Below are 22070 nucleotides of genomic sequence, written 5' to 3'. Positions count from 1 at the left end.
AACTAATATAAATAAGATTAATATGCTTCCAACAACGAATGAGCAGGAAAGCTTGATTTATCAAGCGTCCAAGTTTTAAAATTATTCGGTTTGATCCGGTTTTTTATTTGATCAAATTAAAACTTTAAAAAGTTTCAAAAAAATATTATAATTTTTAAAATTCCTAAAAGTTTAAATATTTTAATATTGAAACTTTTAAAAATATTTGAGAATATGATACAGTTGATATTATTTGATGATATAACATAATTGATATTATTTATTTATAATTAATATGTTCTTATAGTGTACTTATATTTCTATATATCATATGATTCATATTAAATAAATTATTATTAGTATATTTTATTATGTTTTTAAAATATTATAAACCAAGTAAGGATTTTGGTTGGAGAAGATTATAAACGTGTGAATCTAAAACAAAATAAGTATATAGATAAAATTATCAATAATTAGATCCATGTGTTAATTATGCTGCTCTTCATCAATTTTACAAATTTTATGAGAAAAGAAATAATTTGAGTTTGATGGATTAATAAGTTGTGTGGTAGTCTAAAAAAAAGGTTTTTCAGTAGAAGATTGTGAAAAAGTTGACGAGTAAGAAGAAGAAAAAATTATAACGAAGAACCAGACAGTAAAAGTAACAATGAAAATTACCATAAATTTTAACAATGAAAATAATAATACTAATTTAATTTTTTTTATAAAATAATATTTTATTACCGTAATCAATCATATATAATTTTCATCATAATATATCTATTCACGCGTGGGTTCAAAACCTAGTTATAAATAATAACAAAATCTATAGATCTGTGGTGTACCGCTGGTTAAAATCTAATATATATCACTTTTGAACATTTCCCGATCATAAAATTAGAATCGGAAGTAATTGACTATTTTTTTTCCTGGATTAAAGAAGTAAATTTAATTCCATTACTAAGTTAATGCAGATATATTTCTAAGGGAATTTTGTCAATTCTACCACATCTACTTAGAAACTTTCCAAATCTACCATAAATGAAAACACTTTTTCTAATCTACCACATGAGGTAGATAAATTGACTAAATTGCCCTGTATATGATGGGCTGGAAACAACACGTGAATAACCAAAAGGAATTGATATTAATAAAAAAACTATCTTTTTTTTCTTTAAGATATTTGGGAGTTAAAGTTGTCAGACCAATTAAAAAATCTTTTCCTTCCCATTGATTTTTTTCTCCGCTTTATCTCAAAAAGAGAGAAACCATCTATCTCTTCCTTTGTAACTATCGATTTTTCATCTTCTGCAATTTCTATCTCTCTCTCTTGCTAACATCACTTTATTCTCAATAACTCTCACTTTCACAATCGACCCTCTTTCTGTTCCACTCCCGACGGCGGCATATAATGGGCAACCGATCTAATAGCGAAATTCTTAATCAAGTCCAGTTGTCCACCATGTACTCTATCTGATCCACCTTACCCCTCCGTAGGCGACCAACACAGTGGTCTAGTTTCGGAGACCCTCTACCCGAGCTTGTGTATGTTTTTTTTTTTAACTTTTCTAAGATCTAGGGTTTATGTTATTGATGGACCATTAGGTAGTCGATGGACAATTTGGTTGCGATGGACCATCTGTTAGCAGTGGACCATCTATTAGAAGTAGACATGTTAATGACGTATGCTTTATTTTGTCTACTACATTCTGTCTATTATCAGAGATCCAAAACCCATGAGGTAGCCACAAGTCAGAGAGTAGAGAAAGACAAGATTGAAGTCTCTCCAACCAGGTATGTGTTTATAGACCAAATGAGTTCTGATTATATGTTTCATCTTCAAGTTAGTCATGAATCTTGTGATCGATGGACCATTTGGTAGTGATGGACAACAATTAGAAGTAGACATCTTTATCTGATGGACTCTTAGGCTGATGGACCAGTTGCTAACCGATAGACCATTATAAGCTATAAAACATTTTGTTGCGATGGACTATCTGTTAGTGACATATCATTTTGTTAGATATGGACATCTTGCTATCAGAAGGACCAATATAAATGAGTGCTCTTCAATTTTGTCTATTCTATTTTGTCTATTATCATAGCTTTGAAGTCCCGAGGAAGCCACAAGTCAGAGATTAGAGAAAGAACAAATTGAAGACTCTCCAACCGAGTATATGCTTATGGACCAGATGTGTTATGATTATTTGTTTCTTCTTCCAATTAATCATTAATCTTGGTAGCGATGGACCATTTGTCATTTGTTAGTGATGGACCATCGATGGACTATTTGCATAAATAGACATGTATCTGATGGACCAATGTAAATGACTTGTCTTTAATAGACCATTCATAACATAATTTCAATTTTGTCTATTATCAGATCTGTTTAGATTTAATTATTCATAAACACAAGCCAATTAATATACTCTTTAGTTCACTCTCACGTAATGAAAGACAAAGACGCCCATCATTTGTCACATAGAACATAGAACTGTTTTAATTTAAAATTGGAGTACTGTGGGAGACAGTGAAAAGACATGACATAGCAGTTTTATTAAATAAAAAACAAGAAAACGTTTTTCTATTATTTTGCAAAGGAAACAAAAAACAGGGTTAAATTGGTCATTCTATCATACAGTTGTGGTATTTTTGAAAAGAGTTTTGGAATGTGGTACAATCGGATAGAAAGAATTATAAATGTGGTAGAACTCTTAAAAAACTCTATTTCTAATAAGGTACGTTCGTTTGTTTATTACAAGAAGAAAACACACACGCACCTAACGCGCGTTGAGCGCGTGAGACAAAAACCCGTGGACTATAACCCTCGAAATTGGGCCTTTTTTGCATATTTTAGAAATTGAGCAGGCCGAGAGCGCGTGGGTTTGGGCCATGCACTATTTTTTCCTTCCTTCAGCATTTATTTCCTGTACAAAAGAAAATGCATACGTTACTTTCACATTTCGATCTCTTTTAACACACTGCATTTATTTGCATACACTGACATAATAAAAATAGTTTTTTTGTTTTGTTTTGTTATTCTTATTTTCCATTTATTTCCAAGCAGTTTTATAGGGCAAGTCCTTATAGAGAGGATTGTCAACTACAATAATACTATTGGGACTTACAGAATATTTATTTTGGCTCGACTTACTTTGGAATAAAGAGTTTCCAAATCATACACTTTCATATTGTAGATACTAAGTGTTTCTCCACGCAACGCGTGGGTTGTGGTGTAGTTGGCACTTTCTTGTTTTGTTTTGGTCTTTTTCGTTTTCTTTTTTGTATTATTTCGTTTTAATTAAGTATATACGGGCTTTGCAGTCACTTGTACTTATACACTATATGTTTATACCATTTTGTTTAGATGTGTACAATTGTGGCGTTTATTTTTTATGAATTATGAGGATGTTGTTTCTTGCTTTTGAGGATCCAATCTTATCATTGACTGACATTGTTCCCAATACATTTATTGTATTTTAGATTTTCTAATTAACTGCTTATGTAAACCCTTCATACGTTGATGTTGCAATAATAAGTTATTTTTTAAAAATAATTATCTTCCGTGTAAGTGATTATGTTTGTATGCCCATGTTTTGGTCTAATATCAATAAGATCGTTTATATTTTTCTTTTGTTAGCTTTGAAACCAATTTTGAGTTAAGCAAATAATAGGTCGAATTATGGTGTTAATAAGTAATATAAATTCTTATGTATATATATTGTATATATATATATGACTATGCTAACTAAAAATTTATGTAATATTTAAATATAATCTTGAACATATATATATATATTTTTGTGGGAGGAATGTATGGAATTATTGGATAGAAGTTATTTTTGAGTTAAATGACCTTTTATGCCTTTAAATTGAGTTAAATATTAATAAATTTTTATATGTGTCTTGACTTTTTAAAAAAGGAATACCAAGTGTTTCTTTCCAAATTTGAAGTGACATAGTATTTTAGTGTTCTTATATGATTTTATGAACTTCAATGTAAAGGTTTTTCAAAGTAATAAGTACACTCACACTGATTGAATTATAAAATTTGGAGAAATGTTTATTTCGATTAATCATCTGCTCTTTTAAATATATTAAATAAGTATGTTGTTGTTCCTACAAATAGGAAAACATATATTATAGTTTAACCATAGAATTAAGCAATGGAACTTGTGATTGCAAGACAAAATGCTTATATATATTATGTTACACATTGATCGTTTAAAAATGAATAGGAACTTCTAATTCTCAAATAAAGTTGATTTTTTTGTTAAAACCAACATATATATTATGTTACACATTGATCGTTTAAAAATGAATAGGAACATCTAATTCTCAAATAAAGTTGATTTTTTTGTTAAAACCAACATATGTGAATTTAAATTTAACTATGCAAATTTAAAAAATAAATATGAATAGATTAGAAAGGCAAAAAAATAATAGAAATATTTTATTTTTATATAAATAAATAAAAAATTGAAAACAATGTTAAATATATATAATACTTTCTAAATTAAAATATAGAATCAAACTCTTATAAGTTACAACACATATGAGATATAACAACATTTGATATTGGTGGGAGAGGAGGAGAGAATGATTACTATAAGATGGTAATCCAAATTAGATAATGGAGATGAATCTTTAAACAATAGAACAATGTAAAATATATATATAATACTTTCTAAATTAAAATATAGAATCAAACTCTTAGAACACATATGAGATATAACAACATTTGATATTGGTGGGAGAGGAAGAGAGAATGATTACTTATAAGGTAATAACTAGATAATAACCGTGCTGGTAGCGCGAGAAATTTTTTTTATTTTGTTATTTGTTAATATTATGTTTATGTTGTATCATTCATTTACATGTTATATAATATAGTACTATATGGTGAATTTTGATTCATATTAAACTACTAATAGGTAGGCATGGAAACTACTACCGATATCCGTATTGGACCCGTTTTTCAGTTTGTATCCGTCCCGAAAAAGGTACCCGCAGCTTTAGGGTCGAGTGAAGGGTATAATAATTATATTATCCATGAATAATGATTGAATATTGGATATTAATTTAATTTTTGAGCGTCTCGTTACCCGTCTCATTACCCGTTTTATTACCCGACTCATAAATACACGTTAATATTTTGTATAATAATGTTACCAGCGTGAGAAAATATTTATGTAAATTTGGATTTGTTTGTTACAAAATAATAGTAGAAAATTTATTAATTCTATACATTTTATAAAATCATATATTTAATTTACTTAAGGTCATACTCTAATTTCGACCCGTAGTTGGTACTACTATTTTGGTTTGGTGCAATATCAAATTCGTTAATTATACATTTGGTAAAGCCAAAAAAATCCAACAAAACATGTATTGACCCGTGATTTGGTATTACAAATTGATGTGGTCGTGTTTAGAGATCTTAATATACCAAATTTACAAATTGAAGTTATTGGTATAATATGTTGTATATTAATTTTATAGGTGAAAATTACAATTAGATTATGTATATTATCAATATTATACACTTAGTATTGTTTATATAGTGAATATTGTGTATAAACAATTAAGTTTTAGCCAATTACATAGTTTGTTATTATTTCCTAAGATTTATGAAACAATAAATCTAAACAATAAATCTAAACAATTAAATAGAGTTTTATTATTTTGTAAACAAATCTAAACTTTTCTTTTGTTAGTTATTAGAATAATTAAAATATAATAGCATTTTCGTAATATGTCACATCAGAACTGGTTAAATTTTTAACAACATAGCTTAAATAAGTATATAGATAGATTTTAAATATATAAACAATGTTGTATCCTAATTTTAATATATATTTGTTATTATTAAATGATTTAGATATGTAAATATTTAATCTTAGTTTTATAAATAAATTTAAGTTTTATAATTTTCTAAATAGTTTGTTATTGTTTCCTAAGATTTCTGAAACAATAAATAGAATCTGTTTAATTATTTTATTACATAATTTCAAAATAATTTTACTATTATTTTTAAATAATTTCAAAATTCTTTTATTTATGATTTCTTGTAATCTAATAAATTAATAATTACTATTGTTTTGGATAATCATTTTCAGGTTACAACAAATTAATATTAAGATTCTATTATTATATTTTGTATTAAAATACAGTGGCATTTTGTGTAATATTTTACATGGAGTAAGATTATTTGTTTAAAAGGTTGCTTAAATAAGTATATAGATTCAAATTAGATAATGTATATGAACCTTTTAAAATAAGAACAATGTAAAATATATATCATGTAGTCTCTAAAATTAAAATTTAGCATTAAAAATTTACAATGATATTTTATTTGTTTTTTACAACCCATACAACAAAAATAAGAAATCAAAAAAAAAAAAAAATGATTTGAGGTATTGTAGAAGAGAATGAGAGAATGTGAAAATAAGAGTAAAAGAATGCCAATATGAGAGAATGCTTATTTATATGATAAGAAATGATGAAAGTTATATTTAGAATTATGGAGTTACAATAGTAATTTATTGTGTTTGAGTAAAATTAAATGGTAGAATATGATTAATGTATAATTTATTTTATTTTTAGTTATAATTTTATCTTAATGTGTGAGTTACATGTATTGTGTTTATTGGCTCTTAAATATTGTTTAAAACAATTAGAAAGTAAATAAAAAAATCAGAAAATATTAAATGAAAATTAACCAGTAAAGAGAGACCAAAACCTTACTTTTTTATATATGATATATTGCTTTAAACTTTGAAATGAGAAAATATATTATAAACAATAATATTACATGAGAAATATATTAATTTAGCCAACCAAAATATGAATACAAGTTTAGCCAACCAAAATAATTAAAAAATATTAAAATTTAACCAAAAATATTTTCTCTTGAAAGATAAATAAGTTAGTAGGGGGAATGAATTAATGTACAATTTTGGATAGAAGTTACATTGAGTTAAATGGAGTTACATGCCTTTAATTATAAAAAAAATATTTTAATTTTTTATAACCTAAAATAAAAGGAATATCAAGTGGCCGAATCAAAATTCACATGATTTGGTTGTTTGTTGATATAAACTCAACACTTACACATAATATTTCAAAATAAAAAATATTACTTTTGAAGTGACAAAATAAATTAGTTTTTTTATAAAATTATATAAATTCTTCAATCTCAATAATTTTTAAAACCCAAGGATAACTTATATTTTTTTGGTTTTTTTTTTTTTCACTCATCAGTTTAATTTATAGTGCTAGATTTCATACTATTGGTTTCATCTTTAGAGAATTTAGTTAAATTGTATTTTTAAAATTATATTTTATTTTTATATTTAAGTTCCAGTTGAATATGATTTCTTTTTTGGATCATTTTTTATTTTGATTAAACACACAAAAACCAATTGTTTAATTATGTTCTTTTTGTTTTCAAAAACCTCAAATCATAAAAAAATATATATTATATTGATCTTTGCAGATTTATCAATTGGATCACAAAACAAAATAGTCTTTATAAATAGAGTTGATATAATTTACAAAACAAAATAGACTTTATAAATGGATAATTATATTGATCTTTAAATATTATATTGATCTTTATAAATTATTAAAAATGATACATGAATATGTGAGATAACCAAAGACATAATGGATAATTAGATATGGATCATTTCAACTTCATGATCTTATTGTGTGGTGAATATTGTAAGAAAGTATGAAAATAATGACTTACAAGATGTTAATATAAAATAGAAAATGAAGATAAACCTTTTTTTAGATTTAAAAATATATATAAGATATACATATCATATAAACTCCAAAACTAAGCTTTTACAATGATATTTGATTTGATTTTTTATAACCCATACAACAACAATAACAAAAAAAATACAAAAAAAAAAAGAGATTTGAGAGTAGTGGAAGAAGATGAGAGAATGAAAGAGTGATAGACTAAGAGAATAAGATAATGAGTATTTATAGGAAGAAAAATGATGAAAAATTACTTTTAGAAAATGAGAGTTACAATTCTAATTTATTGTTTTGTTTGAATACAACTGATTAATACAACTTAGTAGAGAAATAAAGTTAATGCATAATTTATAGGAGAAATTTATATGATTTCAGTTTTATATTATGTGATTTAAATGTGAAAATTAATTGTTTTTAAATTTGTGTTTTAATATAAATATTTTTTTTTGTTAAAATTTCATTACCAAGTGGACCAATAAGAAGAGAGTGAAACCTTACTTTTATATATATGATTTATTACTATTAAACTGTAAACTTTATCTGTGTTATGGACTATAGTACATGACTACATGTAGTGGGAAGGTGCTTTTATGGAGATTCCTCAACTTTGCTACCATTCTTTTTTATATTTTTATTTTTTAACTTTAATTGGTAAAAACATTTATTGTTGCTCATTTATTTTATTTGGCTTTTAAGCCTTCAAGATCATCAATTATATCTTCTGGTTTCTTTTGAAAAAAAAGCAATCTACTTTTATATTCCAACTTCCATAACGTGAAAACAAACAAATCATACACACATCATTATCAATTTGTTTAGCTCTATGTCTCTTATCCCTATGAGGTCTTCCTCCACTAGCAGGTTTTTTTGGAAAACTCCATTTATTCTGGTGTGGATGGCAGGCAGGCCTATATTTATTGGTTTCAGGACTCCTTACGAGCGTTCTTTCTATCTACTATTATCTAAAAATAATCAAGTTATTAATGACTGTACGAAACCAAGAAATAACCCCTCACATGCGAAATTATAGAATATCCCCTTTAAGATCAAACAATTCCATCGAGTTGAGTATGATTGTATGTGTGATAGCATCTACTATACCAGAAATATCAATGAACCCGATTATTGCGATTGCTCAGGATACCCTTTTTAGCTTCTAGAATCTATTTCTTAGTTCAAGATCCCTCTTACTAATACTAACTGGAATCAAAGAATTAGTAGATCGGTTCCGCCCAAAGTGGGAATGGACTAAGGTTATGAACTTATAATCTACTCTCTCCGTTTCAAAATATAGGATGTTTTAAGCAAAACACGCAGATTAAGAAGTCTTTACTTTTAACAAGTTCAACCAATCAGAAACAATACTGCATAATAGAAAATACTAAACTAATCTAAAAGTTGCATTGAAATTTGAAAACATCCTATATTATGAAACAAAAAACTTCTCCAAAACATCCTATATTTTGAAACGAAGGGAGTATAATCTAATGATCGAGTCGATTCTATGATTATAAGTTCATTCCATACCGGACCAGACCGGGATAAGGTTATATACATTCTCATTATGAGAAGGGGTCATTCGAGCGTATCTAAATAGATACTATGTTTACATAGGGATCCCTACGTCGTTACATTCCATTTAGGATTATGAATAGGCGAAATCTGACTTACCTTTTACATATCTCTCGTTATTTGGGACCCTATTCACCTCTTTGGTTGGACTTCTATTGAATCGAGAAATAGGTTTGATTGTCCATCTTTTTGATATAATATTAATATATATATATAAGGTATTCTCCGGATAATTCAAATCTAAGCAATTAGATGTTCGACTCGGGCCTATATGACATGACCGATCAATAGAAATACTTCACCACTCCACTTTTGTCATATATTCAATACCTTACTAGATAGATATCATATTTATGGAATATGATTCACTTTGAAGATGCCTTGGTGGTGAAATGGTAGACACGCGAGACTCAAAATCTTGTGCTAAAGAGCGTGGAGGTTCGAGTCCTCTTCAAGGCATAATATTGAAATGGAATAAGTTCAGTAGCGGATCGCGAAATCTTGGCGATCTTCTCTATCTAATGAATGGGGAGGGGAAATCTATGAAAAATATGAATCGGAGTTTGAAGAAGGGGAAGGAGTCTTCGACCCGCAACAGATAGAGGAGGATTTATTCAATCACATAGTTTGGGCTCCTAGAATATGGCGCCCTTGGGGCTTTCTATTTGATTGTATCGAAAAGCCTAATGAATTGGGATTTCCCTATTTGGCCGGGTCATTTCGGGGCAAGCGGATCATTTATGATGAAAAGTATGAGCTTCAAGAGAATGATTCAGAGTTCTTGCAGAGCGGAACCATATGCAGTACCAGAGACGAGATAGGTCTTCCAAAGAACAAGGCTTTTTTAGAATGAGCCAATTCATTTGGAACCCCGCAGATCCACTCTTTTTCTTATTCAAAGATCAATCCTTTGTCTCTGTGTTTTCACATCGAGAATTCTTTACAGATGAAGAGATGTCAAAGGGGCTTATTACTTCCCAAACAGATCCTCCTACATATATATATAAACGCTGGTTTATCAAGAATACGCAAGAAAAACACTTCGAATTGTTGACTCAGCGCCAGAGATGGCTTAGAACCAAAGTAGTTGACTAGCTGCCACAACTATAAAATCTATACTAATAAAAAGTAGAAGCTATAAGCTTCTAAGGCTGTCCACATAGGATTTTAAATAACCTATCCGGATTTGACATGTCACGCATTAACATTTTTTAAAATTTCCAGAATTTTATATATTAAGAATTATTTTAAAACAACCTATCAGGATTTGGCATGTCATTCATTAACATTTTTTAAAATTTCCAGAATTTTTTGGAAAAAGGAAAATTTTAAATTTGTGTAAATAAAAGAACTATGCACAATATCCCACATCGGCTAGAAAAGTTTTAGACAATAGTTCAGAACCAATATAAATAAAATTAATATGCTTCTAACAACGAATGAGCAGGAAAGCTTGATTTATCAAGCGTCCAAGTTTAAAAATTATTCGGTTTGATCCGGTTTTTTTTTATCTAATTAAACCTTTAAAAAGTTTCAAAAAAATATTGTAATTTTAAAATTTTTTAAAAGTTTAAATATTATAAATATTAAAACTTTTAAAAATTCATAGATTTTAAAAAGTTTTTAAATATTATAATTTTTAAATTTTAAAAGTTTAAAATATTATAAATATTGAAACTTTTTAAAAGGTTCAAATTTTATATTTCGAAACTTTAAATACTATAAATATTGATGTAAAACATAAATTATTTTATTTATCTATGTTTGTGCTTTTTTATTTTTTATGAGCTATAAAACATATTTTGTGCATGATTTTACAGATGAGTTGATATTCTTTCATTAATTTTTTTATTTTTTGGGTCTAAGGAAGAAGGATTGACATCGCAAGACCTTGATTAGATGTTTGAGTCAAGTTTTGGAGTTCAAAGAAGAAAAATGGACGACAAACACACATGTTTTATTAGCTATACATAGGCATGACCAGGGTTATGGTTGTCCCGGTTATGGTTTATTAACCATCAATTATGGTTAGAAATTTTATTTAATCTTAACTATAACAGTTTAATAAACGGTTAAACGGTTACGTTTAAATACGGTTCTGGTTCAAGTGGTTACGGTTATATACGGTTACAGTTATTTGAGAATATGATACAGTTGATATTATTTGATGATATAACATAATTGATATTATTTATTTATAATTATTATGTTCTTACAATGTACTCATATTTCTATATATCATATGATTCATATTAAATAAATTATTAGTAGTATATTTTATTATGTTTTTAAAATATTATAAACTAAGTAAGGATTTTAGTTGGAGAAGATTCTAAACGTGTGGATCTAAAACCAAATAATTATATGGATAAAATTATCAATAATTGGATGCATGTGTTGACTATGCTGCTCTTCATGAATTTCACAAATTTTATGAGAAAAAAATAATTTTGTGCTTGGAGTTTGATGGGTTAACAAGTTGTGTGCTAATCTAAAAAAAAAGTTTTTCAGTGAAAAAATGTGAAGAAGTCGACGAGGAAGAAAAAGAAAAAAAGTATAACGAAGAACCAGATGGTAAAAGTAACAATGAAAATTACCACAAATTTTGACAATGAAAATGGTAATACTAATTTATTTATTTTTTTAAGATAATATTTTATTACCGTCATCAATCATATATAATTTTCATCAAAATATATCTAATAAACTCACGCATAGCGTGGATTCAAAACCTAGTTCTACTAATAAAAAGTAAAAGCTATAAGCTTCTAAGGCTGTCCACCTAGGATTTAAAACTTCCAATTGTATAGCTTCTAAGGCTGTCCACCTAGGATTTAATACTTCCAATTGTAATAAGACATGTCAGTCATTAATATTTTTTAAAATTTCCAGAATTTTCTATATTAAGAATTATTTTAAAACAACCTATCAGAATTTGACATGTCATTCATTAATATTTTTTAAAATTTCCAGAACTTTTTAGAAAAAGTTAAAATTTCCAGAATTTTCTATATTAAGAATTATTTTAAAACAACCTATTATGATTTGACATGTCATTCATTAATATTTATTAAAATTTCCAGAACTTTTTAGAAAAAAGGAAAATTTTAAATTTATGGAAATAAAAGACCTATGCACAATATCCCACATCGGCTAGAAAAGTTTTAGACAATGGTTCATAACCAATATAAATAAGATTAATATGTTTCCAACAACGAATGAGCAGGAAAGCTTGATTTATCAAGCCTCCAAGTTTAAAAATTATTGGGTTTGATCCGGTTTTTTATTTGATTAAATTAAAACTTTAAAAAGTTTCAAAAAAATATTATAATTTTTAAATTTCTTAAAATTTTAAATATTATAAATATTGAAACTTTTAAAAGTTCTAAGCTTTTAAAAAGTTTTAAAATATTATAATTTTTAAATTTTCAAAGTTTAAAATATTATAAATATTGAAACTTTTTAAAAAGTTCAAATTTTATATTTCGAAACCTTTTAAAAATTTAAAATAATATAAATATTGATGTAAAACATAAATTATCTTATTTATCTACGTTTGTGCTTTTTATTTCTTATGAGCTACAAGCCTACAAAACATATTTTTGTGTATGATTTTATAGATGAATTGATATTCTTTCATTAATTTTTTATTTTTGGGTCTAAGGAAGAAGGATTGATATCGCAAGACCTTGATTTGATGTTTGAGTCAAGTTTTGGAGTTTAAAGAAGAAAGATGGACAATAAACACACATGTTTTATTAGCTATACATAGGCATGACCATAGTTACGGTTATGGTTTATTAACCATCGGTTATGGTTAGAAATTTTGTTTAACTTTAACTATAACTGTTTAATAAACGGTTAAACGGTTACGTTTAAATACGGTTTCGGTTCAAGCGGTTACGGTTATATACGTTAACGGTTATTTGAGAATACGATACAGTTGATATTATTTGATGATATAACATAATTGATATTATTTATTTATAATTAATATGTTCTTATAGTGTACTTATATTTCTATATATCATATAATTCATATTAAATAAATTATTATTAGTATATTTTATTATGTTTTTAAAATATTATAAACCAAGTAAGGATTTTGGTTGGAGAAGATTATAAACGTGTGAATCTAAAACAAAATAAGTATATAGATAAAATTATCAATAATTAGATCCATGTGTTAATTATGCTGCTCTTCATCAATTTTACAAATTTTATGAGAAAAGAAATAATTTGAGTTTGATGGATTAATAAGTTGTGTGGTAGTCTAGTCTAAAAAAATGTTTTTCAGTAGAAGATTGTGAAAAAGTTGACGAGTAAGAAGAAGAAAAAATTATAACGAAGAACCAGACAGTAAAAGTAACAATGAAAATTACCATAAATTTTAACAATGAAAATAATAATACTAATTTAATTTTTTTTATAAAATAATATTTTATTACCGTAATCAATCATATATAATTTTCATCATAATATATCTATTCACGCGTGGGTTCAAAACCTAGTTATAAATAATAACAAAATCTATAGATCTGTGGTGTACCGCTGGTTAAAATCTAATATATATCACTTTTGAACATTTCCCGATCATAAAATTAGAATCGGAAGTAATTGACTATTTTTTTTCCTGGATTAAAGAAGTAAATTTAATTCCATTACTAAGTTAATGCAGATATATTTCTAAGGGAATTTTGTCAATTCTACCACATCTACTTAGAAACTTTCCAAATCTACCATAAATGAAAACACTTTTTCTAATCTACCACATGAGGTAGATAAATTGACTAAATTGCCCTGTATATGATGGGCTGGAAACAACACGTGAATAACCAAAAGGAATTGATATTAATAAAAAAACTATCTTTTTTTTCTTTAAGATATTTGGGAGTTAAAGTTGTCAGACCAATTAAAAAATCTTTTCCTTCCCATTGATTTTTTTCTCCGCTTTATCTCAAAAAGAGAGAAACCATCTATCTCTTCCTTTGTAACTATCGATTTTTCATCTTCTGCAATTTCTATCTCTCTCTCTTGCTAACATCACTTTATTCTCAATAACTCTCACTTTCACAATCGACCCTCTTTCTGTTCCACTCCCGACGGCGGCATATAATGGACAACCGATCTAATAGCGAAATTCTTAATCAAGTCCAGTTGTCCACCATGTACTCTATCTGATCCACCTTACCCCTCCGTAGGCGACCAACACAGTGGTCTAGTTTCGGAGACCCTCTACCCGAGCTTGTGTATGTTTTTTTTTTAACTTTTCTAAGATCTAGGGTTTATGTTATTGATGGACCATTAGGTAGTCGATGGACAATTTGGTTGCGATGGACCATCTGTTAGCAGTGGACCATCTATTAGAAGTAGACATGTTAATGACGTATGCTTTATTTTGTCTACTACATTCTGTCTATTATCAGAGATCCAAAACCCATGAGGTAGCCACAAGTCAGAGAGTAGAGAAAGACAAGATTGAAGTCTCTCCAACCAGGTATGTGTTTATAGACCAAATGAGTTCTGATTATATGTTTCATCTTCAAGTTAGTCATGAATCTTGTGATCGATGGACCATTTGGTAGTGATGGACAACAATTAGAAGTAGACATCTTTATCTGATGGACTCTTAGGCTGATGGACCAGTTGCTAACCGATAGACCATTATAAGCTATAAAACATTTTGTTGCGATGGACTATCTGTTAGTGACATATCATTTTGTTAGATATGGACATCTTGCTATCAGAAGGACCAATATAAATGAGTGCTCTTCAATTTTGTCTATTCTATTTTGTCTATTATCATAGCTTTGAAGTCCCGAGGAAGCCACAAGTCAGAGATTAGAGAAAGAACAAATTGAAGACTCTCCAACCGAGTATATGCTTATGGACCAGATGTGTTATGATTATTTGTTTCTTCTTCCAATTAATCATTAATCTTGGTAGCGATGGACCATTTGTCATTTGTTAGTGATGGACCATCGATGGACTATTTGCATAAATAGACATGTATCTGATGGACCAATGTAAATGACTTGTCTTTAATAGACCATTCATAACATAATTTCAATTTTGTCTATTATCAGATCTGTTTAGATTTAATTATTCATAAACACAAGCCAATTAATATACTCTTTAGTTCACTCTCACGTAATGAAAGACAAAGACACCCATCATTTGTCACATATAACATAGAACTGTTTTAATTTAAAATTGGAGTACTGTGGGAGACAGTGAAAAGACATGACATAGCAGTTTTATTAAATAAAAAACAAGAAAACGTTTTTCTATTATTTTGCAAAGGAAACAAAAAACAGGGTTAAATTGGTCATTCTATCATACAGTTGTGGTATTTTTGAAAAGAGTTTTGGAATGTGGTACAATCGGATAGAAAGAATTATAAATGTGGTAGAACTCTTAAAAAACTCTATTTCTAATAAGGTACGTTCGTTTGTTTATTACAAGAAGAAAACACACACGCACCTAACGCGCGTTGAGCGCGTGAGACAAAAACCCGTGGACTATAACCCTCGAAATTGGGCCTTTTTCGCATATTTTAGAAATTGAGCAGGCCGAGAGCGCGTGGGTTTGGGCCATGCACTATTTTTTCCTTCCTTCAGCATTTATTTCCTGTACAAAAGAAAATGCATACGTTACTTTCGCATTTCGATCTCTTTTAACACACTGCATTTATTTGCATACACTGACATAATAAAAATAGTTTTTTTGTTTTGTTTTGTTATTCTTATTTTCCATTTATTTCCAAGCAGTTTTATAGGGCAAGTCCTTATAGCGAGGATTGTCAACTACAATAATATTAATGGGACTTACAGAATATTTATTTTGGCTCGACTTACTTTGGAGAGATCCAGACCAAGTTTGAAGCCAAATTCATCGATTATACTGTTGTACCCACGATTGTTCATCTCGGATAACGGGCAAAAGGTCTAAGACATTCATGCTAAATGGGCCTAGGGCATAGCATTGACCGGCCCGCTAAGCCCAACGAAAAGTCTGGAACTCGGAACGGCATCCCTCGAATCAGCTCGCAGCTCAGATCTGGTCAAAGATTCTTGCAATTAATCGAATTAATTAGGAACCGAGATTTGCGTAGATGATTAATTAGACATTGATTGTATGAAACAAATTGATATAAATACGTAGGGAAGACCATTGTAATGGGGATCGAAAAAACTTTTACTCTCAAGCAATAATACACTTTTTGCACTCAAACACTCTCAGTTTAGTTCAGAACTCAAACGGTGGTGAACTCCTCCGTCCGTAATCACTTCGGAAGGAGAATTGTAGTTTTAGTTCTCACATTTAGCGCTAGAAGGAGGGGGGTCATCACCTACACTCCATATAGTTCCGACGCTTTTTCACAAATTCTCGTCGAACAGTTTCTGTTATGGCTTACGCATCCGCTAACCATGTAACACTGGAAACAATCCAAAAGCTTTTGCAGGATCTGACAGAGAAGTCCAAGCGCCAGCAAGCTGCCTCCGCTGCTCTATATGAGCGTTTCGATGGCTTGGAAGGTCAGGTCTCTACCCAACTAAAGGCAGTCTCAAGTTCGGTCGCTGATCTGTCTGCCTCTCACCGAGCGTATGCTGATCGGGTTGACCTCCTGTCTTAGGAGCAAGAAGTTGATGAATCTTCTAGCTGAAAAGTTTGTGTCTGGCGAAATGCCAAATGTTTCGATCGACGAATTAGACCCAAAGACGGTATCCGAACTCGATGAGGATGTCCCCCCACTAAAAAAGCTAAAACAAACTGACGGGACGCAAGGCCTAAAAAACGAATAGACGTAATCATGGGAGGCTCGCGTTTATTTTGCAACTCGATAACAACAATCAAAGACCATCAACACAAGCTCTCTGGTTCAGCACCCAAACGGGCGAAGTTCACTCCGAGCGATCTACCTGAGATCACCTTTTTGGAGAAGGAAACGGAGGATCTAGATACTCCTCACGATGATGCACTCGTTATATCACTTGATGTAGCAAACCAAGAGGTGTGCATAATCCTAGTGGACACTAGGAGTTCGGTCGATTTAATTTTTCAGGAAACACTCACTAGGATGGGCATCGGGAGGGAGCACATCGCAGGACCTCCATCCCCACTGGTCTCGTTCACCAGCGAAACTTCGATGTCACTATGAACGTTAACTTTACCCGTTTCCACTCAAGGCATAGTAAAAATGGTGGAGTTCACAGTCTTCGACCAACTTGCGGCCTACAACGCGATAGTAGGGACACCTTGGCTGTTTCAGATGAAGGCGGTCCCGTCGACGTACCATCAGTGCGTCAAGTTCCCAACTCCTCAGGGAGTTCGGGAAATCCTGGGGAGCCAAAGAGTCGCCAGAAGCTGCTACCTTGCAAGCCACAAAGCTCCTGATCCAATAGCAACCACAGCTGGAGGTCACCAAAAATCAAGTTCGTAAGCAGTTGCGAGGTGACCTCACAGAAGCTAAATTCATCAATCCAAAATTCCCGGATCAAGAAATCAAGATTGGGGCAGGTTTGAAAAGCGAGCTCCGGGCTAGTTTGATTTCTTTTCTCAAGGAAAACATCATTACCTTCGCCTGGTCAGTTGACGAAATGCAAGGGATAAAACCCGAAATCATTTCGCACGAGCTTAGCGTAGATCCAACATTTAGACCTGTAAAGCAAAAGCGACAGAAGCTCGGCCCTGAGCGGGCCGAAATTGTCAACAAAGAAGTAGAACGACTACTGCGGGCTGGGCAGATACGCGAGGTGAAATATCCGGAGTGGCTCGCCAATAGCGTGGTTGTCAAAAAGAAAAATGGGAAATCACGAGTCTGCGTTGACTTCACTGACCTGAATAAGGCCTGCCCTAAGGATAGTTTTCCACTTCCTCACATCGATAGGTTAGTCGAATCCACTTCCAGGCACGAACTGATGTCCTTCATGGATGTTTTTTCCGGATACAATCAGATCCTCATGAACCCCAACGATCAAGAGAAGACCGCATTTATCACAGACCGCGAAACCTATTGTTACAAAGTGATGCCATTCGCCCTCAAGAATGCCAGAGCAACTGACCATCGGTTGGTAAATCGGATGTTTGAGAAATAGCTCGGGAAAACCATGGAAGTCTATATCGACGACATGTTGGTAAAGTCTATGGAGTCTAGCTCGCACCTCGCATATCTGAAAGAGTGTTTCGAGATCCTGAACCAGTTCAGGATGAAGCTCAATCCCACGAAGTGTACGTTCACTGTTCCATCAAGGGAATTCCTGGGTTATATCGTAACAGAAAGAGGAATTGAAGCGAACCCAAGACAGATCAACGCTTTCTTGTCCATGAGTTCCCCAAAGACTTTGCGAGAAGTTTAACGCTTAAACGGACGGATAGCTGCACTCAACCGTTTTATTTCTCGTTCAACTCATAAATGCCTCCCAATCTACCAGTTATTAAATAAAGGAGGGAGGTAATTCGCATGGGACGAGAAGTGCGAAGCAGCGTTCTCCCAGCTAAAAACCTACTTGTCCTAGCCACCAGTTCTAGCAAAGCTTGAGCTCGGTGAACCGCTTTTCCTCTACATAGCCGTATCTGTAAGCGCAATTAGCGGAGTTTTAGTTCGCAAAAACGGGGGGAGCAGAAACCAATTTTCTACATCAGTAAGTCTTTCACAGGAGCCAAATCTAGGTACCCAATGATGGAAAAATTGGCTTTAGCCGCAGTAATTTCGGCGAGGAAGTTACGACCGTACTTTCAGTCGCATTCGATTGTTGTCCTAAAAATGCAGCCACTTCATACAGTGCTTCACAGCCCGAGCCAGTCCGGTAGATTGGTAAAATGGTCAGTTGAGCTTAGTGAGTATGACATTGAGTTCTGAACTCGAACTTGCGCAAAAGCACAAGTCCTCACAGATTTCTTGATAGAACTTCCACTTGCTAGTTCGGCTGAAAGCAATGTGGATGTCCCGTGGACCCTACATGTGGATGGTGCATCGTCTAAAACGGGCGCTGGAGTCAGAGTTCATCTCGTTTCTCCCACTGGAGAAGTAATTGAGCAATTAATCCGTCTGGCCTTCAATGCATCCAATAATGAAGCCGAGTACGAGTCTTTCTTAGCCGGACTTAGACTCGTTGTAAGAATTGGCGTTCGAAGCCTACTTGGAGAATACGAGACCAAGGACGAGCGCATGGAAGCCTACTTGGCCGCAGCTAAAGAGTTAGCAACAAAATTCAACGAGTTTGAAATCACTAAGATCTCGCGAAGTGAAAACTCAGCTGCAGACACTCTGGCGTCACTAGCCTCGACTTCGGACCCAACAATGACAGGAGTAATCCCGGTAGAAGTTATCGAGTACCCAAGCATACAATTGGAAAGTTCGAGCGTCGTTACTAGGGCAATGAAAAAGAAGTTAGTCACCGAGGAAACAGCTCGCGCGACTACTCCTACTCGCAGAGACTCATCCAACCACGGCAGTCACACCTGTTTCTGATGAGCAGGAAACTAGTTCGGAAGTCCCCAATCCAGTGATACCCAGGCCTCCGAGCCCGGATCAAATCATCTTACCTAACAAACTACCAGGCAACACGAACACTAATAATTGGGGGGGGGGGGGGGGGGCAAGAGACTGGCGGAGTCCGATCTGGGCGTACTTAGAACAAGGTGAACTCCCGGCTGACAAATGGGCAGCTAGAAAACTTAAAATTGTCAGTACGCGGTATGGCGTCTATAACGGAGCACTCTTGCGCCGGAGTACAGCAGGTCCCTATCTAACGTGTGTCGCTGGTGAGGAGCCCGCGGCCTTGATGCGAGCTGTTCACGAAGGTCCCAATGGAAATCACTCGGGAGGGCAAACTCTGGCCTTCAAAATCAAAAGACAAGGATATTTTTGGCCTACTATGGTTGCCGACTGCGAGAAGTATTCCCGAACTTGTGAGAAGTGTCAAAAGCATGCTCTGTCAATCTACCAGCCTACCGAACTCCTGTCTTCCGTGTCTGCACCTTACCCGTTCATGAGGTGGTCTATGGATATCATTGGCCCTTTGCATCGGGGACTAGGAGGAGTTCAGTACGTACTTGCTCTTACTGATTACTTTTCTAAGTGGGTGGAGACAGCAGCTTATGCTAAGGTGACAAGTGAAGAGGTAGAACAGTTCGTACTAAAAAGCATAATCTACCGGTACGGCGTTCCACACGAAATCGTCACTGACAATGGCCCGCAGTTCATCTCTTCACAGTTCGAAGGATTCTGTGCGAAATGGAAAATATGGCTTAACAAGTCAACTCCTCGTTACCCGCCCAACAATCTCTTGCACTGCGTCGAAGATGAGCCGTCTCTCCTGAGCTGCGGCTCTGGAGGCGCATTTTCCTTTGAGGTATTGCTGCTTTTCCAGCAGGGAGAAGATGTCGGACTCCTGTGGAAGGCAATGGGAAGCTCGGAGGATATCAGAGATGTATACATATTCAGAGTCTAACGATGATGAGAATGAGAAGGAGCCACCCCAAGATTCGTCTTCCGATTCTGTCATAAGATAAGGTAAGAAGAGGCTCAGTAACAGTTAGTTAGAGACTTAGTTAGCGCCACATCTTAATATATATATATATAGAGAGAGTTAGTAAGTACCAGCACCGAAATCAAGGCTGCGTTTCATGACGGGGGATGGGGAAGAGTCTTCATGGTAAAGTGAGGCGTCAAGAACCGAGACGGGGCTCGGCTGTGAGTCTTCTGCGGCCTCAGCAGCTCCCATCTCGGCAATGCTGTGGAGTAGCTTGTCGCATCTCTCCAATAAAGTTTTGCCTTGTCTGTTATAATCATCAACCTTCCACATCTGCACGATGGATCAATTAGAAGAGCATGTAAAAAGCTTAAACTACTCGAGCGAGCAAGGATAGGATTAGGAGGACGGTTCTGCTTTACCTCTTGAGAGGATATAGTCCTCCTGGAAGAAGACTTGGAGCGTTCTGTTTGGAGAGGTTGGGGTCTCTGCCAAGGGAATGGAGAGACTCTCCGCTGCTCCTTGAGCGTTGGTCTCGCCGTCCTATTAGATTTAGGTGGACTCTTGAGGCTCGGTGTGACGGGTCTAGATCTGAAGCCAGAGGGGGACCTAGCTGATACATCATTAATGTGGTTGTGGATACGGGTGTGATGATGTTTGTTAGAGCTAGAAGAGTGCAAGAGTCCTTTGAGCCTGAGAGCTTGGAGAAGTTGCTTCAAGGTTTCGAGATCGTTTGGGGGAGCTTGGAATCCGCTGATTTTGGAGACTCTGTCCGGAGGGAAGAAATCACCGGAATCGAAGAAAGGCTTACGGCGTACAGCTGAGGAGGGAGGCGGAGGAGTTGGTCTGGCCGGATCTTCGGGAGCCTTGACGACATCATGGAAGTCGAAAAATGTGTAGTCTCTGGAGAGCCTGGACTCATCAATGGCAATACTCAAAGGGTGCTCGTCGCATAATAGCTCGGGCGTATCTTCCAAAAGGTTAGAAAATGCAGAAGGGTCAGCTCTTTGAGACCTCTTCGTCAGCTTTCTCTTCGTCAGCTCGCAAAAGCCCGAGCTCGGCCTCGCTGTCCTGGATCTCCCCCCTGGAGATTTCTTCAATCAGCATCCGATTAGCCCTAATCTCGGCAGCTCGGATCTTGGCTGGAGCAAGCTTCTCTCTTTCCTCAAAGTGGACCTTCACTTCCTCGATCAACGGACGGAGAGTTCGCCTCATTGCTTGTCTCTCTCCCTCCGCACTCTCTCGATCTCGCAGCTGTTGCTGGCTTCCAGA

General features: G+C 33.1%; 1 protein-coding gene and 2 long non-coding RNA genes across 3 annotated transcripts; 2 read left to right on the top strand and 1 right to left on the bottom strand.

Annotated features, from left to right (window-relative positions):
- The first annotated feature begins 1185 nt into the window (after nt 1-1185).
- LOC104788685 (uncharacterized) lies at nt 1186-2358 on the top strand. The gene is made up of 3 exons (XR_768536.3): nt 1186-1524; nt 1703-1773; nt 2085-2358. It is a non-coding gene; the product is annotated as an uncharacterized LOC104788685 (long non-coding RNA).
- Nucleotides 2359-14275: 11917 nt separating this feature from the next.
- Nucleotides 14276-15400, top strand: LOC104788684 (uncharacterized). The gene is made up of 3 exons (XR_768535.3): nt 14276-14570; nt 14748-14818; nt 15130-15400. It is a non-coding gene; the product is annotated as an uncharacterized LOC104788684 (long non-coding RNA).
- Nucleotides 15401-20476: 5076 nt separating this feature from the next.
- Nucleotides 20477-22013, bottom strand: LOC147945070 (uncharacterized). Its single transcript, XM_087512793.1, has 5 exons — nt 21813-22013; nt 21221-21757; nt 20927-21131; nt 20598-20824; nt 20477-20551 (listed from the first exon to the last, which is right to left on the bottom strand). Exons 1-5 carry the CDS (start codon nt 22011-22013, stop codon nt 20477-20479), a joined length of 1245 nt encoding a protein of 414 aa, XP_087368919.1.
- Between the last annotated feature and the right edge of the window lie 57 nt (nt 22014-22070).

This window comes from Camelina sativa, chromosome 5 (genome assembly GCF_030686135.1).
Source record: "Camelina sativa cultivar CO46 ecotype springtype chromosome 5, ASM3068613v1".
NCBI classification, from domain to species: Eukaryota; Viridiplantae; Streptophyta; class Magnoliopsida; order Brassicales; family Brassicaceae; genus Camelina; species Camelina sativa.
The sequence above is the reverse complement of the archived record's forward strand: the minus strand, read 5'-3'. Positions and strand labels throughout refer to the sequence as shown.